This window comes from Bufo bufo, chromosome 3 (genome assembly GCF_905171765.1).
Source record: "Bufo bufo chromosome 3, aBufBuf1.1, whole genome shotgun sequence".
Taxonomy (NCBI): domain Eukaryota; kingdom Metazoa; phylum Chordata; class Amphibia; order Anura; family Bufonidae; genus Bufo; species Bufo bufo.
In genome coordinates this window covers 591,928,203-591,950,377 of record NC_053391.1, presented here as the reverse complement: position 1 = coordinate 591,950,377, position 22,175 = coordinate 591,928,203, and the positions used below count along the sequence as shown (strand labels likewise).

At 43.5% G+C, this 22,175-nt stretch overlaps 1 protein-coding gene across 1 annotated transcript in view; it reads right to left on the bottom strand.

Annotated features, from left to right (window-relative positions):
• Positions 1 to 1,215: 1,215 nt before the first annotated feature.
• The window catches only part of ENDOU (endonuclease, poly(U) specific), a 48,234-nt gene continuing 27,274 nt past the window's right edge, over positions 1,216 to 22,175 (bottom strand). The window contains exons 5-11 of the mRNA XM_040425865.1: positions 17,355 to 17,399; positions 12,274 to 12,421; positions 10,410 to 10,609; positions 8,156 to 8,269; positions 3,537 to 3,643; positions 2,457 to 2,599; positions 1,216 to 1,942 (exon numbers count right to left, since the gene is read on the bottom strand). Of these exons, the coding sequence (XP_040281799.1) occupies positions 1,831 to 1,942; positions 2,457 to 2,599; positions 3,537 to 3,643; positions 8,156 to 8,269; positions 10,410 to 10,609; positions 12,274 to 12,421; positions 17,355 to 17,399 (869 nt within the window). The 3' untranslated portion in view covers positions 1,216 to 1,830. The remainder of the gene's footprint in view (positions 1,943 to 2,456; positions 2,600 to 3,536; positions 3,644 to 8,155; positions 8,270 to 10,409; positions 10,610 to 12,273; positions 12,422 to 17,354; positions 17,400 to 22,175) is intronic.

Below are 22,175 nucleotides of genomic sequence, written 5' to 3'. Positions count from 1 at the left end.
ACGGATCCGTGAAAAACAGACCGCAAAACAACAACGGTCGTGTGCATGAGCCCTAAGAGAAAGGTTCTATCCCTGCACCAGATTTATCATCCAAGCCACACAAAGAAAACAGTTCCTTATCTAGTTTGTGTCTAAATGCTGCAAGATCCCAAAAAAGTAGGTCTCATTCTTAAAGTCACAATACGCACACAAACCAGATCCGAACTGCTTTTTCTTCAGGGATATTGAGCTCTGTAAAAGAAAAAAAGGCACCAACCACCTTTTCTCAAGTATCCTGTAGTCTCCTCTCCAGTCTTGAGCAATCATTCATCCAGTTGATTTTGCCTGGAGCCGTCAGGGATGCCCCTAAGGCCTCTTGCACACGACCGTATGTATTTTGCGGTCCACAAAAACGGATCCGCAATAAATATGGATGACGTCCGTGTGCATTCCGTATTTTGCGGAACGAAACAGCTGGCCCCTAATAGAACAGTCCTATCCTTGTCCGTTATGTGGACAATAATAGGACAAGTTCTATCTTTTAGCGGAACGGATATACGGAAATACGGAAACGGAATGCACACGGAGTACCTACCGTTTTTTTTTTTTTTTTTGCGGAACCATTGAAATGAATGGTTCCGCACACGGACCGCAAACGGAAACAGCAAAAATGGAACGGAAACGGAAATAAAATACGTTCGTGTGCAAGAGGCCTAAAGAAGAGGTGAAACCTGGGTTGGGCATTCCTGGAAAAGGCTATGATTTTATGATAGGTGCACATTGACTTTTAAACTTTTTTAAGTATAATAAATCATGGGGTATGTAGTGTTCAGAGAACTTCTGTATTCAAGTACGGCGTACAAGGTTCGGGTTATCTAAGAATTCCGTTATGGATACCGCTACCACGGAGTTCTTAGATAACCCGAACCTTGTACGCCGTACTTGAATACAGAGGTTTGCTCATCCCTAGTGGTATGCTATCCAGGAGTGGTAGTGCTTTACTGTCAGATGCTGTTTTATTGTTCTGTCCAATATTTAGGAGCAGATCCAAGGGAGAACAACGGCTCCAGCTAAATCCAACTGATTGCAGGAGATCGGAGAGGAGATTACAAGATACTTGAGGAAAGAGTTATCATCCAGCCTGGGCCACTGTGATAAATCTGGTGCAGGTCTAGACAGCCAGATCTGCAAAATAAGGATGGGGTCCATGTGCGTGCTGCATTTTTTTGGCTGACCCATTAGATACAATGGATCCATGGTCCGCATTTTGCTGACATATTCTATCTTTTTGCGGAACAGACGTACGGATGCGGAAAGCATATGGATGATCCATGTGCTTCCTACATCCCTATGTCCATTACACAAAATGATAGAGCATGCCCTATACTTGGCCGACCACGGACCCACTAAAGTTAATGGGTCTGCAAAAAATGCGGATGCAGCACGGATGGCATCCGTATTTTGCATATCCGCAATTTGCGGAGCACAGAATACATATGGTCATGTGCATGAGGCCTTAAGTTTAGCAAATCTGTTTCTAAAGCGCAAGTTATTAAGAATGGTAAGATTAGCATTAAAATTCTATAATGCCCCCCATATGTCCAGGCCCCTCACAGAGGTTGTACTTCACTCCCCAGCACCCTCGTCGCTAGGAAGGCTTGTTCCCATCACGGGCTGCCCCCCTTCCCCCCCAGCGCTGGATGTTTTTATCCTTGCGACCGGGAGATGCAGCGGTGGCCATGCTGGTATGAGATGCGATGCGGGTGCTGGGGAGCGAGGTAACAACAATCTGTGTGAGGGGGCCGGGCATAAGGGGGGCATTATCGAACTTAGATAACCCCTTTAACCATTCTAAAATGTAGCATAGGCTGTAGCGATGAACTTCTTGCCTTCGTCATAGAAGGTTTTGGTCCATTCATAAGTTTGTATGTCTATTTCATGTCCTCCCATGCTGACAGTGCATCTGCAGGTGAAATGAAGAGAAGTTAGTAGTAGTAGTAATTATCTATGCATAATGTTACATTGTAATTATTATATAAACTCATGCACATAGATGTATAATGGTTCCAAACAACCTATAGGTTATATGTGGCCATCATATGATACCCACAGACCTATTTTAGGCCCTACTGTACCTCTTGGATTCCATGTGAACTGCACAGAAAAATAATAATAATAGTAATAATAATAGTGTACTATGGACTGGAGCTATTCTTTTCAAGTTCTTCTCCAGTAGAAGCAAAAATAAAGCAAACATCTCCATAATAGAGTATTTCATTGAGCATACTACAGTGTTTTTTCTGTCTGGTTCAGTAGGAAATTGGAGACCTATATTATTACAGTAGACCCCTCTAAAAAAAAAAAAAAAAAAAATCCCCTATTACATCTCTACGTACTAGAAGGTTGTACAGAATCACAATATGGTCAGGCGCCTAAGGCCATATAGATGTAATGGGAATATTTAAGACACAACTTACTTTCTACCAGGGCGGGTGATGAAGCACAGGCTATAAAGTGCAAAGTCAAACTCAGGACTGGAGCCAATTATTTGGGTGCCAACTTGTTTATAGAAACCGTCCCACTCGAACTGTTTCCCCAACACATCGGGGTAGGTTGTCCACTGTCAAGATAAAAAATATATAACTAAATTGAAAATACTACATTAAGCTGCTGTGGATCATATTACATTGGGACCATTTTTCTAGAACTTGTTGCTTTCAATGTGTTATAAAAGGCAGAAGCCAATCCAAAAAAACTTGATAGCTCCTGGACTAAATGGGTTCAATGTATTATGAGTAAAAGATTGGGTTGGGGGAAGGGGAGGATTTAGTTGATGACCCCAGTGCAGCCGCCTGCAGCTGTCCGGGCACAGCGTCTTCTGACAATGAACATAGTGAACTTAACCTAATTTGTCCTTCAAACAACCGTATCTGAGGTGTCAACAAGACAAGACGGCGGTGACTTGTAATCAAATTGTGTCCCCACCACTTGGAACTAAACTTGATTGTCTTGTGTGCTCTGCTGCCATTCTCATGGGTACAGGGATAGATTGCAGTGCAAGGAATTTGTAATAGTTAATGTAATTATGTCTAGTAGAAAAGGCTGGAGGTTTTTTCTATGTGACCCATGAGCGGTATACAACAATCGCTTATATATCAATGCTCTGGGTGAGATGTATCATCATTGTCTAAGCAAACAGAACAGATTCTTGTTCATATAATAGATGTCACTGGCAGTTTTACATATATTACATTACAATGTCTGTCCAAACGCTGATCTATATATGTCCTCCCTGGGTCAGTGCTCTGTATCTCTTGTGTTTACCCTACCACGGGCCCTTTTAGACACAAGTCGATCAACTTTCGCTTATGTAGCCTGTACATGGGCTGATTGAAACCGTATGGGGGGACAAACAATCAATACCACGATCATTTATCCTCCATACACTTTACATTATGTCGGCAGCACATCCCCTGTTTACTCCGAGAGATGTGCTGCCGACCAGCGAACATTCTTATGTGTCGGTTGGTTGATCGGTGGGGAGTGATAGAACTTACCGGACCATCATAATTATGACTGTAATAGTCAATCTTTTTCTTCTTTTCTAAGCGGTAGAACTGAATCCAACTGTGGAAACCAGATACTTTGTTTTTCTTGACTTCACCTGGTAACAGTCAAAATGGGATTTGTTCCGGTTTAGAACTTGCAAATCATATTAGACAAAGGCATCGCTATATCTACATATAGAAAATATTCTTTTTTTGTAACAAGCAAACTAGTAATTTTACTATTGTAATTTAGTGAGTCATACTGGCTCCATTATTTTTAAGGGGTTCTTAGAAATTAGAAAAAAAGGGGCTGCATTTTTCCCAGAAACTGTGACACTTTTGTCCTTGGGCAGCGCCTGGTATTGCAGCTGAGTCACATTCAAGTTAAAAAGGTTTTCTGACTGTTTTATACTGATGACCTATGTATGCTTGGTGATACCCCTGTGTATTAAAGGGGTTCTGCATTTTGTTTTAACTGATGATCTATCCTCTGAATAGATCATCAGCATCTGACCGGCGGAGGTCCGACACACAGGACCCCCGCCAATCAGCTGTTTGAGAAGGCAGCGGCGCTTCAGCAGCGGCGCTTCAGCAGCACCGCGGCCTTCTCACTGTTTACCGCTGGCCTAGTGACGTCACGACTAGTATCAACTGACCTGGCCGGGGCTAAGCTCTATTCAAGTGAACGGAGCTTAGCCGCGCCCAGGCCAGTTGATACTAGTCATGATGTCACTGGGCCAGCGGTAAACAGTGAGAAGGCCGCGGCGCTGCTGGAGCGCCGCTGCCTTCTCAAACAGCTGATCGGCGGGGGTCCTGGGTGTCGGACCCCTGATGATCTATCCAGAGGATAGATCATCAGTTAAAACAAACTGTAGAACCCCTTTAAGCTTATTTAGCCTCTATTTTAAAAATGTCTTCATGGGGTTTTAAACCCATCTCCTTCTCAATTCAAGGTGAAAACCATGAACACTGAGCTATAAGGCTCAATGCTAATTAGTAGAAGATATTCTCTGTCTAAAAACCTCAGTAATATTTTCCCATGTATTATGTATTCATATATAGATAAAGTAATCATTTTATATTTTTTTAATAACCGCAAAAAAATGTATGGCACAAAATAAATTACAATAAACTCTCCATTATAGAAAAGCAATTAAAATAATTGAAGCACTGTCTCCATCAAATGACAGAAATGAACATCACTTGATGGACTGCACTGACGATAAGGCCTCATGCTCACGATCGCATCCGTTTTGCAGGCTGCAAAATACCATGCATCCGCATTTTTTTATTGACTTCAATAGATATTTAGACCACATTTTAAGGCCCAGAATAGGTCATATTTTATCATTTCTGGAACGGACATATGGATGTGGACCCCAAAATTGGTATAGTTGTGTGCATGCGGCCTTATAGTCAGTGCGGTCCATCAGGTGGCGTTCATTTACATCATTTGTTTGGGACGGCACTTTATTTCAATTGTTCTCCTTTTATAATGGACAGGTTTGTGCTTATTGTAATTTATTTTGCGCCATAAAACTTTTTGCAAAAAAAACAAAAACACCTGCAATATATGAATACATAATACATGGGAAACTACTAATGAGGTTTTTAGCCAGAGAATATATTTTTCTTGTCAGTATTGAGGTCTATAGCTCACTGGCTACGGTTTGTGCCTTTAATGCAGATGATGGTGGGTTCGATACCCAGCAGAGACGTTCTAAAAAGAGGGATTAAATAAAAGTAAATTACACAGTGGTGTCCCCAAAAGGGAAATAGAGTTTTTTTTTTTTAAAGGAGCAAAATTTCAAATTTGATATTTTTACCTGTGTAAATTTGGCTGGTATTTTTTCTTTAGTTGGGGTCCAGCATTCAGGACACCCGCCGATTGGCCTTCTCACAGCTTACCAAGCACAGCTCCATACATTGTATAGCGGCTGTGCTTGGTATTGCAGCTCAGATCCGTTAACATGCACTGCTCCTAGGCCATGTGACTGATGAACAGACTTCCAGTGATTGGTAGGAGATGCACTGGGAACTAATTTTCAGCCTATCAGTATCCATGGAATACAGATGACACATGGAGGGCAATACATGGACACATAGACCAAACATGGATCCTTCACGGACATCTTCATGGATGAACCACTTATCATCTTGTCATGAACATCGTCACAGACACGGACATGTGGAAGAGGCCTAATACCTGTTACAAATTTGTGCTTTTGGTGATGTACTTTGAAAGTTTCTGGATCAGACACAGTTGTATCCACGTCTCAGCTGTGACTATGTATTGGGTGTTGGCTCCAGGATACATTAGTTTATGTACTTTTATGTAAACAAAAACTTAATATGTATAGAGCAGTTGAAAATTAAGATGAAAGACCTGAAGTTAAATTGTCTTTCCCATGAAATAACTCCTGCCCATTTACAGTACAGACCAAAAGTTTGGACACACCTTCTCATTCAAAGAGTTTTCTTTATTTCCATGACTATGAAGGCATCAAAACTATGAATTAACACATGTGGAATTATATACATAACAAACAAGTGTGAAACAACTGAAAATATGTCATATTCTAGGTTCTTCAAAGTAGCCACCTTTTGCTTTGATTACTGCTTTGCACACTCTTGGCATTCTCTTGATGAGCTTCAGGAGGTAGTCCCCTGAAATGGTCTTCCAACAGTCTTGAAGGAGTTCCCAGAGATGCTTAGCACTTGTTGGCCCTTTTGCCTTCACTCTGCGGTCCAGCTCACCCCAAACCATCTCGATTGGGTTCAGGTCCGGTGACTATGGAGGCCAGGTCATCTGGCGCAGCACCCCATCACTCTCCTTCATGGTCAAATAGCCCTTACTTTCAAAGTTTTCCCAATTTTTCGGCTGACTGACTGACCTTCATTTCTTAAAGTAATGATGGCCACTCGTTTTTCTTTACTTAGCTGCTTTTTTCTTGCCATAATACAAATTCTAACAGTCTATTTAGTAGGACTATCAGCTGTGTATCCACCTGACTTCTCCTCAACGCAACTGATGGTGATGGTCCCAACCCCATTTATAAGGCAAGAAATCCCACTTATTAAACCTGACAGGGCACACCTGTGAAGTGAAAACCATTTCAAGGGACTACCTCTTGAAGCTCATCAAGAGAATGCCAAGAGTGTGCAAAGCAGTAATCAAAGCAAAAGGTGGCTACTTTGAAGAACCTAGAATATGACATATTTTCAGTTGTTTCACACTTGTTTGTTATGTATATAATTCTACATGTGTTAATTCATAGTTTTGATGAAATCATAGTCATGAAAATAAAGAAAACTCTTTGAATGAGAAGGTGTGTCCAAACTTTTGGTCTGTACTGTACCTTATTAGGGCATTTGGACATCATAGTTGGGGGTTCCAGCTTGTATCATCTTCGGTTACCCAGAGCAGTGAGACCCTGTTAATTCAGATGCATATTACACCATCAAGCATTGCTTTGAAAGGTCACCACATAATGCTACATTTGCCCTAGTGATGACAAATGATCACTGGGAATTCCAGGGGTGGCTGGTTGTTTGGAAGGGATTGTCTTGATGAGTGAAGTCATGGTGAGTGTGGCACTTGTAGTAGTGGTGGTGGTTCACAGTTGCTGTCCTCACTTCTGCACTCTCTGGGGCAGTGCATTGAATGGAGAGACACAACCCTTTCCCCCCTCGGGGCATACCCTGGTACTGGGGCTCCTGCCTGATGGTGGATGGGGTGCCTTTGATGTTAGATGCGTGTTGTGATGGGCTGCAGGGCAGGAGGCCTGGGCGGATAATGGTTGATGGAGGTGCAAGACAATAACCAGGCCGTATTTGCGGGTAACAAGTCCAAGGAACTTTACTGAGGTAGTGTTGGCAGTTCATAAACAAAGTCACTGGTAGTAATAAGTTCAGTTTTTCTCTAGAGAACACACACACAATATTTCCAATGCTGAATATGGGATGGCAGGCTGTAAGATGGCTGACTCTGAGTTTCTCTATTAAATCCAAATAACTTCCCAATTCAAACAAAGGGCTGCAAAATGTCTCTCACAATATGTAATGCAGTTCCCAGGCTGCAGAGTGAAGATCCTCAAATGGATAGCCAATCCATTACAGAAGTGTGGTGGGCGCAGAAGCAATATACCCTCTCCACAAGCAGTAAAGTCTGTTGCCATAAACAAGCGATTACCTTTATTATTTGTCGCTGTACCAGTCCTGGCCCTGTAATGACCCTTTACTGTGTAAATCGAATGCTTCCTTCTTTCAGAGCTTTGACACTTGTGCATCGCAAGCAAGTATGAAGGGTCCATGTAGTAGGCCTCACACTGCACAGGAACATTCATCTCCCCACACTTTGGCGGCCTAGACCAGACTACACAGCAATCCTAACCCAGACAGGGCAGAGCCAGCCTTACTCCACTGAATAGGGCCAGGTAGCTAATCTGCTTTACCCATATACAGATCTTGGATTTACAGACATGGCATAGAAAATTAACCATTTAGCAGTGATATTAACTCTTTAACAGTGATCCTCTGGGTCACTGCACATCTCCTTTCCACATACAGTATACTGTATGTACATGTTCCAGTCTCCTAAGACAGAACAGTCAATTGATTATACATACCTACAAACACATGTTCAAAGCCACTTGAGTCTTGTTCCCCAGAAGACCGAGAGTAAAGTCCAAACCACATCTTCCTCAGGTCATCAACAAACTGCTTCTCATTTCTGTACAGTCCTACAGATAATACAGTATATATAGGTATTTGTATACAGATATATAAATTTAATTGTATGGTTAAAACGTCTCATGCAGATTTAAAACCGCCTCACTCATGGAAATTCTGCTATTGCGCACGCTCCCTGGGCTCTCCCCCCTGTCCATAAAACACTCAGCCTGATCATAGAGAGAATTGTGTCGCTGTAGAGTTACAGGTGCACAGTCCTCTCTATCTCTTTGCAATGTCTGCTGTTACAAACTGAACTAGACTAGAAAAGACTAGAAAATTAACTTCATGAATGAAGGATTAACCCCCCAGCTTCCTTAGACCATCATGGATTTTAATGTGAAAATGTTATCAGCTCTACAGTATATCCTAAAGTATTTTAACATTAAAGGGGTTTTCCAGGACTTTCATATTGATGGCCTATCCTTAGAATAAGGCCTCATGCAAACGACCGTTGTGTGCTTTGCGGTCCGCAAATTGCGGATCCTCAAAACACGGAAGGCATCCGTGTGCGTTCCGCAATTTGCGGAGCGGCAAGGACAGCAATTATTATAACTGCCTATTCTTGTCCGCAAAACGGACAAGAATAGGACAGGTTATATTTTTTTTGCGGACCAGGGAACCACACGGAGTGCTGTCCGCATCTTTTGCGGCCTTATTGAAATGAATGGGTCCGCATCCAAGCCGCAAAAACTGCAGCTCGGATGCGGACCAAAACAGCGGTTGTGTGCATGAGGCCTAAATAATATCAGATCAGTGTGGGTCGGACTGCCAGCAACCCCACCAGGCACCCGAATTGCAAAACTCTGCCTAATGTCCTTGTTCTAGTGAATGGGAGCATAACCGCAGTAATAGTAGATGCTGATTTGTAGATACAGAACTTATTTCCAGTGCCAGAACTCAGAATTGGTGCGGTTGCTGGAGTCGGACGGCTACCTTTTCTGTGCCCTAGACTACCGAGAATATAGACATTAACCTTTTTACTAGACCTCAAAGGATGATGTCATTAACCTTTTCATTGTGCCAGACCACTAGGGATGTACACATTTACCGTGTAGCTACCCTAGACTACCAGGAATGTTACAATTAACCCTTCATATGACTTAAACCATCAGGGATCCTGATAATAGCCATGTTCTTGGCAATAAACCCCTGGGTTCCCTTATCTGCTATAGACTACCAGGGGTACAGACATTAACTCTTTCACTGCCCTGGATCACCAAAATTGCAGACATTAGCCCCATGTTACTGTAAATCCATTAAGTACCCTAGCTTATTGTGGCTAATTATTTGGGGCTATACTGCAGTATGTATTTGCTGCTCTTTTTTATCCCCCAAGTAAAAGGGAAAAGTGCCCACCCCCTTAAAGGGGTTCTGCACTTTGTTTTAACTGATGATCTATCCTCTGGATAGATCATCAGCATCTGATCGGCGGGGGTCCGACACCCGGGACCCCCACCAATCAGCTGTTTGAGAAGGCATCGGCGCTCCTGCAGCGCCGCGGCCTTCTCACTGTTTACCGCAGGCCCACTGACGTCACCACTTGTATCAACTAGCGTGGGGGGGGCTAGGCTCTGTTCACTTGAATGGAGCTTAGCCCCGCCCACGCTTGTTGATACTAGTCGTGATGTCAGTGGGCCTGCGGTAAACAGTGAGAAGGCCGCGGCGCTGCTGGAGCGCCGCTACCTTCTTAAACAGCTGATCTGCGGGTGTCCCGGGTGTTGGACCCCCGCCGATCATCAGTTAAAACAAAGTGCAGAACCCCTTTAACTGTCCCAATCAGTAGCTACAAAGATGTAGATAGAACATTTGTCCCAAGTCAATTTGTTCAATACAATAATATCATACAGTACAGAGTTTTTGGATCATTGGATTCCAGATTAAAAAAAAAAATATATATAGATTATTATACAATTTGGATGGATCTGAAGACTCATATATACAACAGGCCTTAATAAATGAGAGGTCTTATGGCTGTAGAATGAGGCCCCAACAGGTACTGGCAGTTTCTATCTTGGCCAATTTCTTTCAATAGCTTTGTACGATCAGTTTCTGGATACTCTATTATTAACATAAATAAATTGAATAATCTTGCAAAACATAGAATCCTCTTTACTGTGACATTTCACCAGGTAAAACCTTAAAAAGTACCTTTTTTGTGGAAGAATTTATAAAGCTCCTTCATAACTTTTGTTTTCATAATCTCCTTTAAGAAAATCTCCTGCTCCTCCAGTTCCTCTTCTGTGAATGTTTCATCTTTTCCAGTCTTCCTGTCGTAATTGTCCAGTAGCTTGATAAACGCTTTATATGTAGGACGTTTAAATATCTCTTCATTCACATACTTGTACAATCTGATAAAAACAAGATGCTGTGTAATGAATCATCATCAGCAACTACCACTCTCATCATCAGCACTGGTCACATACTCTATGAATTGGTTTCTTCTCTTTCCAGATGAGATGACCTCTTTGATTTGCAAAAAAAAAGGCTTTGCAGAAATGACATTGCAGGGACCAAAACGGACACGTTCCCCATTGCCCTAACAATAGGAAGTGCACCAGTTATGTAAATGCCACATGGCAGATGGGGGGACCTGTCAGGCAGGATTTACATAGCGTACATGATTAGTGACCGCCCAGAGATGGACACAATAGTCGGATGTTTTGAGTTCTCCGGTCCAGCATACCACTTGATCGGAAGGCGTATCGGAAGGGGCATTACATATTGTCAGGAGCTGTAAGCTGCACTTCTATTAAGGCTACTTTCACACCAGCTTGCAGCGTTATTCTGTCTGCGATGGGGACGCAATCAAACGGAACGGAATACATTCTGGTGCACTCTGTTTGTTCAGTTCAGTTTTGTCCCCATTGACAATGAATGGGGACAAAACGGAAGCGTTTTCCCCCCCCGCTATTGAGATCTTATGACGGATCTCAATAGCGGAAAGGGAAAGCGCAGATGTGAAGTTGTAAGCAAGGATGCAACTAAAAGCTCAAGGGCTCTGCTGCAAAAATTCAACTTGGACCCCAGTGCATCTTCTCCGTCTCACCAGCTGCAGCCCACCCATAACTTTTTAGCAGCATTGCTGGGTCTCTTAAGTGACCCATCAATGCTACGCTAGCGGCCAGGTTCGCTGCTAAGGTTTTAAAAGATCAGGGGCACAAGATATATACATTTTCATCCCACTCCCATATCTTTAAGACAACATTTCTAACATGGCAGGCTCACATACAGTGGCTCAAGGGATTGCAGCCCAGATATATCTTTTGTGATTGGAGTTTTGCGTTTCCCAATTGCGCCTTTAACACCACCTTTTGCTTTGTATACAGTTCTACGCAAGTACTTGCTCTCTGGTGTCAGTTAATGTATGAACAGTCAACTTAAACTACTTGAGCTGTACTGTAGGTTGTGATATGGAGCTCACAATGGTGGTGGTGTAGTATAATCAGAAGTACAGTTGAGAATCCCCTTCTATACAGATGAGTGATATGAGAGCACTTTAACTCTTGCAGCCGCCAATCTGCATTCTTTTCCACAGCCTCCCTTCCTTTACTTTACAGTATGCTGCTATTTCTTTTGCCATTAAAAGGGTAATGATCTCCTTTCTGACAGTGGAGGATATTATGTAGCTTGTGCATCCATAAGTCTTCTTCTGTCTGCTCTATTCCTATATCTCAGTGCACCATAAGATTTTGGCCTCATGTACACGCCCGTTGATGGGCCGCTCCGTGCATTGGGGACCATAGATTGCGAATCGAAGTATTCGAAGTGGACTTCGATCTGAATTTCAGGAAAAAATCGATTTGCCGCAAAGCCGAATTTCCTCACGCTTTGTGGTAACGAATCAATTTTCCCTAAAATAGCGTTAAAAAAAAAAAAAAAATTCATACTCATTTCATCCATTTGGGCGGGAAGAGGCCGCCGGCCGGGAAACATGGGTTGTAATTAAATTGTTTCTTGATACCTTTCACCCACTCCCCAAATGATCGTAGGAAACGGCTGTGTCAGAACTTACGGGTGATCAGCCAGGTCATCTTTTTTCTTAGTGTTCTCAGACATTTCCTGCTTGTTCAAGATAATATCTTTGTCTGCTGCTTTGTTCACATCTGACTGATACAAGATCTCGGACGCAGCCTTGATGTCGCTCTTGCTGATATCAGTTCCTAAAAAAAACACAAAAGAAAAAATGATTTAAATAATCCTGATAATTTTGTGAAGACTTTTAATTGCAGTTGGCGGTGGTAGAGAAGGTTGGAGGTTGATGGATGATTAGCCATTGAACAAAAGATCACCTGGTGAATTATTGTCCAAAAATGTTGCCCTATAGAAATGACCTTTTTGGAAAGATCGTTCATGAACAATTGGTTGCTGCCTAAAACAATCATTTTAGTTGTAATTGTCTATTTTGTGTTTGTAGCCACCTTTAGATAGCTGCCATCCAAACACTACTTCCTGACTCTTCCACAAATGCAGCGACCTTCAGGGAAGGCGAGGATGGGGGTAGTGGCAGTGGATATGCTGGTGGTAGCAGTACTTTTAGTTCACAATTGCAATCTCAACTCTAGTGCTCCCTAGGGCCGTGCAATGACTGGAGGATGCTTCACCCTTTCTTCCCTCGGGCCACAACCTGATATTGGGGATCCTGCCTGGTAGTAGTTGGGATGCTCTTGATGGAGTAGGCTTGGACGGGTACAAGGTAGGAGTGCGGATGCAGAGGGCCAGCTGATGTATGGTGGAGTCAATAATCAGGCCGCAGATTGTAATAAATAACTTTTTTTTTTTTACTGTAGTGAAGATGGGGTAGTAGTACATAGAGCAGCACAACTGCACAGATCCAAGTTATGCCACAGTGCAATCCTTTCCCAATAGCAGTGCATGGATAACAAAAATGATGATACTTGTACAACCTTTCTCTAAAGATACTCTTCAGTCTCTCAACAGAACCAGAGGCATGCAGTGAGTTTTCTTTTTAGCTATTTCTGCAGTTCTCGAGCTGAAGCGTGAAAAACTAAGATATGGATGGCTAATCCATCTCAAAATGTGGTAGGATGCTTTTACAATATTCCCTTCCACAGCAGCAAAGCCTTTCTGCCATAGATGTCCCCAACACCTTGCTGGCCTGGTAGGTTCTAGTCCTTCTTTTCGCCTTTTCTTAGGCATACACTAATAGTAGAGTTGCTTCTTTGGCAGCTGAAGTCTCAGAGACAGAGGTTCTAGCGCTCAGAAGCTAGGACATGTAGGTCTTGTTCCTGGCTATGCTCAGACTAATCTCACTAACTAACTAACCAGGGGCAGACTCATTCCATCTCCAGGTAACTTAACTGCCAATTTGTCAACTGTTGTCCATACAATGCTATTCAGTGCTTATACATAATAAATCACAAAATTTAACTCAATAATTGAATTACCTGTCATAGTAATAATTATCCCTTTGCAGTAGTCCTGCTGGGGTACTGCATGCATTTGCTCTCAGTAGGGAGAGGGGCATAAACCACTGCTAGATATTGCTTATTTCTTGTCATAACAAACGATTAGGCACATTGAAATCCAGCATGCCCAAACCCTTCTTTTCCCTGACATCTGCCATGAGGGGAAAGTTGGGACACCCCCATACAAGTTAGATGGTCAATTCATCTAGCCAAAATGAGCATGGTCACCTTAAGATTTCTCTCTCTAGTACTGCATGTTATTTTCATACTGCCCTGAGTACGGCTATCTTCAAACTTATGTTGGATGCAAATTCCACCAGTTCTCAGCCTCATTCACGGCCATTTTGTGGTCTGAAAATTGTGGATCCTCAAAACACGGATACCGGCCATATGTGTGCCACATTTTCACATTCTGTACATCCAATCCTATGTTAAAAATTGCTTAAAGAATAGGACATGTTCTATTTTTTCATGCAGGACGGCAGAACCGACATACGGATGCGGACAGCACACGGCGTGCTGTCTCCATTTTTTGTGGCCCCTCTGTAATTAATAGTGCAGACTAACAATATGATCGTGTGCATGGGGCCTAAAGGATGGACACCATTACAAAACCCAACAAAACCAAAGTCAAAAGGTCTGTTAGGAGTCAGTCTCATCTATCGTATGATAGAACTGCCATTGTACACAAAGGGGGTCATTTATCAAACTGATGTAAAGTAGAACCCATAGCATCCAATCAGATTCATACTTTCATTTTCCAAAGGAGCTGTCCAAGATGAAAGGTCGAATCTGATTGGTTGCTATGGGCAACTAAGCCAGTTCTACTTTACACCAGTTTGATAAATGACCCCCAGAGACATTTTTGATATATTTGACATGCAACATGTTTGAAGCAATAGGACATTCCCTATAGTCCATGCTTCTCTATATGCAAGTGATGAGACAAAACTGACATGTGCTCTGTAGCTCAGATTTATTATACACACTGTGGCCTTGATTTATCATAACTGCGCTCCAGACTTCTGGCATCAAAAAGTCGCACATTAGGGCTTTTGCGACTTTTTGCACTCATTTGCGCAAAATTTTGCAACTCGTTGTATTTTTACACCACTCACTCCAATTTTGTAATATGGGTGGGAAAGTGGGTTTGGTTAGCTATGTTAAAGGGAACCTGTCACCGGGATTTTGTGTATAGAGCTGAGGACATGGGTTTGTAGATGGCCGCTAGCACATCCGCAATACCCAGTCCCCATAGCTCTGTGTGCTTTTATTGTGTCAAAAAAACCGATTTGATACATCTGCAAATTAACCTGAGATGTGTCCTGTCCCTGACTTATCTTACATACAGGACTCATCTCAGGTTAATTTGCATATGTATCAAATCGGTTTTTTTGACACAATAAAAGCACACAGAGCTATGGGGACTGGGTATTGCGGATGTGCTAGCGGCCATCTAACAACCCATGTCCTCAGCTCTATACCCAAAATCCCGGTGACAGGTTCCCTTTAATGATTTATTATTGCGACATCTCGCTCCAGGAGCAGGAAAAGTAGAGGAGCTTCTCTAGACACAAGTGTTAGGTTTAAGGACAAGACAAATTTATCAAACAACATGTGACATTTGATAAATCTCCAACACAGACTAAAGCAAAATTGACTTTAAATATTCTCCTTATGATAAATTCCCCCTGTATGTCATGTATATGACAAAGCCCCTCATGTGCAGCTGGAGAATACCCTACATGCCCATATTAGTGACCTTTGAAGAGGTTCTGTGACATACAGCACCAAGGCATTAGCAGCAGACGCTGTCACTCCTGTGATGAGGTGGGGCCTCCATTGATCTCGTTCTTTTTCGCATAAGGCCTCTTTCACACTTGCGTTGTTGGGATCCGGCATGCACTTCCGTTGCCGGAGGTGCCTGCCGGATCCGGAAAAACGCAAGTGTACTGAAAGCATTTGAAGACGGAACCGTCTTCCAAATGCTTTCAGTGTTACTATGGCACCCAGGACGCTATTAAAGTCCTGGTTGCCATAGTAGGAGCGGGGAGCGGGGGAGCGGTATACTTACAGTCCGTGCGGCTCCCGGGGCGCTCCAGAATGACGTCAGAGCGCCCCATGCGCATGGATCACGTGATCCATGCGCTTGGGGCGCCCTGACGTCACTCTGGAGCGCCCGGGGAGCCGCACGGACGGTAAGTATGCTGCTCCCCCGCTCCCCGCTACACTTTACCATGGCTGTCAGGACTTTAGCGTCCCGGCAGCCATGGTAACCACTCTGAAAAAGCTAAATGTCGGCTCCGGCAATGCGCCGAAACGACGTTTAGCTTAAGGCCGGATCCGGATCAATGCTTTTCAATGGGCATTAATTCCGGATCCGGCCTTGCGGCAAGTGTTCCGGATTTTTGGCCGGAGCAAAAAGCGCAGCATGCTGCGGTATTTTCTCCGGCCAACAAACGTTCCGTACCGGAACTGAAGACATCCTGATGCATCCTGAACGGATTTCTCTCCAGAATGCATTAGGATAATCCTGATCAGGATTCTTCCGGCATAGAGCCCCGACGACGGAACTCTATGCCGGAAGACAATAACGCAGGTGTGAAAGAGCCCTAACCCCCAGACAGTTGATCAGATTGCGATCTGGGGACTTTGGAGGCCAAGTCAACAACTTTTTGTCATTTTCCTTGCACTGTACGAAGGACAGGGTGTCAGGAAACCGGACTGTTTGGCCTAAAGCCAGATGTATGGCCACCCTAGTTCAGGTAGGTGGTATGCGTTTGGCTCCTTTCACACTGGCGTTTCTGGGTCCGCTTGTGAGATCCGTTTCAGGGCTCTCACAAGCGGCCCAAAACGGATCAGTTCAGCCCCAATGCATTCTGACTGGATAAGGATCCGTTCAGAATGCATCAATTTGGCTGCGATTGGTCTCCGTTGCGTTTTTTAGACTGTCACTAAAACGCAGCTTGCAGCGTTTTGGTGACCGTCTGACTATGCGGAGCCAAACGGATCCGTCTTGACTTACAATGTAAGTCAATAGTGACGGATCCTTTTTTCACTGACACAATATGGTGCAATTGAAAACGAATCTGTCCCCCATTGACTTTCAATGTAAGTCAAGACGGATCCGTTTTTTTTATGAATAATGCAAACGGATACGTTCTGAACGGATACAAGCGTTTGCATTATTGGTGCGGATCCGTCTGTGCAGATACAAGACGGATCCGCACCGAACGCAGGTGTGAAAGTAGCCTTAGATCCACATGAATAAAGGAACCCAAAGTTTCTCATCAGAACATTACATGGAGCTTCACACTGTCTCCTCCAGCTTCCCTTCTTTATCCTGGTGCCATCTCTTCCCCAGCTAAGCAACACACGGGGGGAGAAGACTGTCTTAGTTGTCCATAGCAACCAATCATATTGAGTCTTTCATTTTCCAAAGGAGTTCTGAAAAATGAAAGATTAAATCTGATTGGTTGCTATGGGCAACTAAGCCAGTTTCCTTTGCAACAGTTTTGATAATTCTCCCCCAGTGTCAATGGTTTAAATGTCATGTGTATACCAAGTACAGTATTGCACCATGGAGGCTGAAAATGCGTGTGTGAATAGTTATTACTGTAAAATGATATGAATGCTCCTGTATACAGTGTTCTAGGTGCAGTAATACCTGAGTTGTCAGTGTACGGATCCTCGTGCGACTTGTCATCGATATCTGTTAATTTAAAACACACATTTTATTTAAGCAATCACCTTAGCTCAGGAAATGAAGCAACACAAGGCTGTAGGTAACACTCTCATCATCCACCTCACTGCCAGTCTAATTATGCTAATGTATGCTGTAAATGTATAAAGGCACAATGGGAGGGACAATTTTTTTTTTTTTAAGAAGTGATGCCAGGATTTTATGGTTTTTGCTTAAATATAGATATAGACACATTAAAAATAACCACCACAAATTCTTTAAAAATATGTTAAACATAAAAATGTGCACTTTCAGCAGTACAATTGGTTAATGTGGCTATATTACGCATGTCTGCTTCTAAAGGCAGTATATGAGAAGGGAATAATTAACTGGGGACAGTTGCCAGGAGGTAGGCTGGCCCTACCCTCCTGATTAGAGTGTTTTTGGCAATTAGGCCAAGAGAGATGTTTTTGCTTTTTGCTGGTGTAAACTACAGAAGCTGTAGCTTAAAGCAGAAAAGTATAATCCTTATTCAGGGATGTCCGATCCCTGTGAGTGCAAAGCGGCAAGAGAAGTAACTGGCCATCTGTTGACAGACTGCACTTCACAGTTGGGCATTGCAGAGATAGTAGGAAAGAGATTGCATGCCTCTGATCAATTGGCAAGATTGCATTGTATAACTAAAAAGAGGGACTGTTACCATTTCCACCCCTATACACAGCCTTTGCCTACCCTGTGATATATCTGAGGGACTATGCCCATTATCTGTACAGTGACACACATCATCAACTCAGTAAAGAAAATACTATATTTTATTTTAACCAAGCCAACCTGGTCATTTGTCTGTCCATCTAACCTGGCCCCCTGGTCTCTTGCCTTGCAACCCTCTGCTCATCTAACACCAGACACCCCAGGTACTGCTAGGGAGGAGCCCCCAAATCCTGGATGTGCCCCGAGGGGAAGAAGGGTTGCGCACATCATTATTGAACGCCCAGCCTGGTGGAGCACTGGAGCGGTGCACTGGTATAGTTATAGGGGGCGCAGCAGTCTCAGTTGCAACCGGAACCCTTGCCAGTGGCGCTGTATTTTTCCCTTTATAACATGAAGCAGTCACTAGTATGCTGGATGGGGAAGTGAAATGCTGTGAGTGCTGTACTTACCCCTCCTTCCTGCTTGCTATTCTCATGGCCCACGCTATTTTGTCCTGGCTGCCTACAGCATCAGGACGTACAAAGCACACTGTGAACTGACGCTGCAGGCAGTCAGATGACTGCAGCGCGGGACCTGAGAAGAGAGCATGGGAGACAGCTGGACCAGGAGAGTGGCGGTGGAGCAGGAGAGGTAAGTTAATTTATTTATTTTAAAGTCTGATATGAGGTCTGATATGGGGGTTCTGGAAGTCTAACTGGGGTCTGATATGGGGGTCTGGAGGTCTAATGCGGGTCCGATATGGGTGTCTGGAGGTCTAATAGGGGTCTGGACGTCTGGTCTGAGGTCTAATGGGGGTCTGGAGGTCTTGTCTGAGGTCTAATGGGGGGGTCTGGAGGTCTGGCTTGAGGTCTGATATGTACATCTGGAGGTCTAATAGGGGTCTGTCTGAGGTCTGATATGGGGGTCTGTAGGTCAAATGGGGATCTGGTCTGAGGTCTGATATGGGGGGTCTGAGAAGTCTATTGGGGTCTGATCTGAGTTCTGAAACTGGGGTCTGATATGGGGTCACATGGGGGTAGTTCTCATCAGAGGTTTGATTTGGGGGTCTGATCTGAGGATCTGTTATGGGGGTCTAATCTGAAGTTTGATATGGAGTCTGATCTGAAAGGTAAGGGCAGGGTTGTCTTTAACGCGGGGCAAAAGGGGCAGCTTCCCCGGGTGCCCAGTTGCTTCTGGGGGGCCCAAGGCATCTGCCTCTTGAGCCCCACTGCAGTGGCGTAACACCAATATAGGCAGACCATGCCGTTGCTATGGGGTCCGTGGCACAGGGGGGCCCAGAGCACATGGAAGGCCCCGCCCCCTATGTCTACTCTGCACAAGACACAGACTGTAGACAGTTTTTATTCATGGTTAATGCATTGAGGCGGCCCGCCCACTTCTCCCTACGGCTCCGACTAACAAGTCAACCCGACTACCTCCCCCCCGGCCCGCCCACTTCTCCCTACGGCTCCGAGTAACAAGTCAACCAAACTACCTAACCACCCACCCAGAACCCCGCCCCGCTCCTTGGTTCACGCGCCCACTCCCTGTCTGACCTCCAGCTGCGGGCGTGCACCCGCCGTTGTACTTGTCCTCCACTCTGCGCTTACGTGCTGCCCGCCATCTGGCCATCAGCCAGTGAGTGCACCCCCCCTTCCCGATACTGTTTTCTGAGAAAGGCATCTGAGCTTATCATGTGTGATATTTCTGAGAGGTGTATCCAGTACTGTCATTTATGAAACAGTTTTCTAAGTTATCCAAGTTTTCTATGTGTGTCATTATCTGTGAGCATCTGTATCTAAGCTTATCATCTGATACTAATTTCATATGTGATACTATCTCTGGGCTGCCGTATCTAAGCCTATCATGTGTTGTATACTTTCTGCCCAGCTCTGTATGTCATATGTGACACTGTCTTTTCAGGGGTGTATCTAAGCCTATCATGTGTTATACTTTCTGCTCAGCTTCTGTATCTAAGTTTTTCATGTGTCTACTGAGATGTGTATCTAATTTTATCATGTGTGATACTGTCATCTGAAATGTGTATCCATGTCTATCACTGTCTTCTGAGAGGTGTATCTAAGTCTATCATGTGTGACGCTTTCTACAGTGCTGCCCATAATTTTTCAAACCCCTGGCAAATTTTGACTTAAAGGGAACCTGTCACCTGGATTTTGTGTATAGAGCTGAGGACATAAGTTGCTAGATGGCCTCTAGCCCATCCGCAATACCCGTCCCCATAGCTCTGTGTGCTTTTATTGTGTAAAAAAACCCGATTTGATACATATGCAAATTAACCTGAGATGAGTCAGAGCTTGAAAATATGACTCTTCTCTGGTCACACAAGTAAGATATGACTCTTTTATGATAATTTGCATAAAAGGCGCGAAGTACAAAAATGCATAATAATTAAAATTAAAAGTGTAATTTATATGTTTAGAGTAACACAATGAACATTTAGAAACGCTCAGTGAGGGTAGCATAGTAGTGGTGACAGGTTCCCTTTAAAGTTACTTTTATTCAACCAGTAAGTAATTTTTGGACGGGAAATGACATAGATGTCTCCCAAAAGATAATAAGACGATATACAAGAGGCATTATTGTGGGGAAAAAAACATTTCTCAGCTTTTATTTACATTTGAGCAAAAAGTGTCCAGTCCAAAATTATTCATACCCTTCACAAACCGTTACAGTCTGTGGGAAAATCAAGAGTTCTATACCATTCCAAATAGTCCAAGCTGTTCTAAAGCATTCTAATTACCCTGATTAATTGGGAACAGCTGTTTTAATCAACTCAACAGGTGAAAAACAGCAGCTCTCTGCAGTTGGTTTGTGGACAGTCATGGCTAAGACAAAGGAGCTCAGTAAGGACCTGCGGCTGCGCATTGTGGCTGCTCACAATTCAGGAAAGGGCTACAAGGCCATTTCAAAATGTTTTAAAGTTCCAGCGGCTACAGTGCAAAGTATTATAAAAAAATACAAGATGTTCCGCACTGTGGAAAATCTCAGAGGACGTGGTCGGAAGCCAAAAGTGACACCTGTGCTGGCCAGGAGGATAGTTAGAGAGGTGAAAAAGAATCCAAGGATCACCACCAAGGCCATGCTGGTGAATCTGGGCTTTGCTGGTGGCAATGTCTCAAGGCAGACAATCCAACGGACACTGCACAATGCAGACCAAGGAGGACGCCGCTTCTCCAGATAAGGCACACAAAAGCTCGCTTGACCTTTGCAAAAGCTCATCTGGACAAAGAAGAAGACTTCTGGTCTTCTGTGTTATGGTCAGATGAAACAAAGATTGAATTGTTTGGTCACAATGATGTTTCTTTCATTTGGCGTAAAAAAGGAGAAGCCTTCAACACAAATAACACCATCCCCACTGTCAAACATGATGGTGGGAACCTAATGCTTTGGGGGTGTTTTTCAGCCAATGGACCAGGGAACCTAATCACAGTAAATGGCACCATGAAAAAAGAGCAATACATGAGGATTCTCAACGACAACATCAGGCAGTCTGCAGAGAAACTTGGCCTTGGGCACCAGTGGACATTTTAGCTTGACAATGGCCCAAAACACACAGCAAAAGGGGTGAAGAAATGGTTAGCAGACAACAACATTAACGTTTTGGAGTCCAGACTTGAATCCAATTGAGAATCTGTGGAGGGAGCTAAAGATCAGGGTGATGGCAAGAAGACCCTCCAACCTGAAAGATTTGGAGCTCATTGCTAAAGATGAATGGGCAAAAATACCTGTGGAGACATGCAATAAGCTGGTCTGCAATTAAAGCAAGCGTTTGATTGCTGTAATAGCCAATAAAGGCTTTTCTATTGATTATTGAGAAGGGTATGAATATTTTTGGACTGGACACTTTTTGCTAAAATGTAAATAAGAGCTGAGAAATGTTTTTTTTCCCCACAATAATGCCTCTTGTACATCGTCTTATTATCTTTTGGGAGACACCTATGTCTTTTCCCGTCAAAACATTACTTGCTGGTTGAATAAAAGTAACTTTAAGTCAAAATTTGCCAGGGGTATGAAAAATTATGGGCAGCACTGTAAGTCTATCATGTGTGATAATTTCTTCTGAGAGGTGTATCTAAGTCTATCATGTCTGATAAT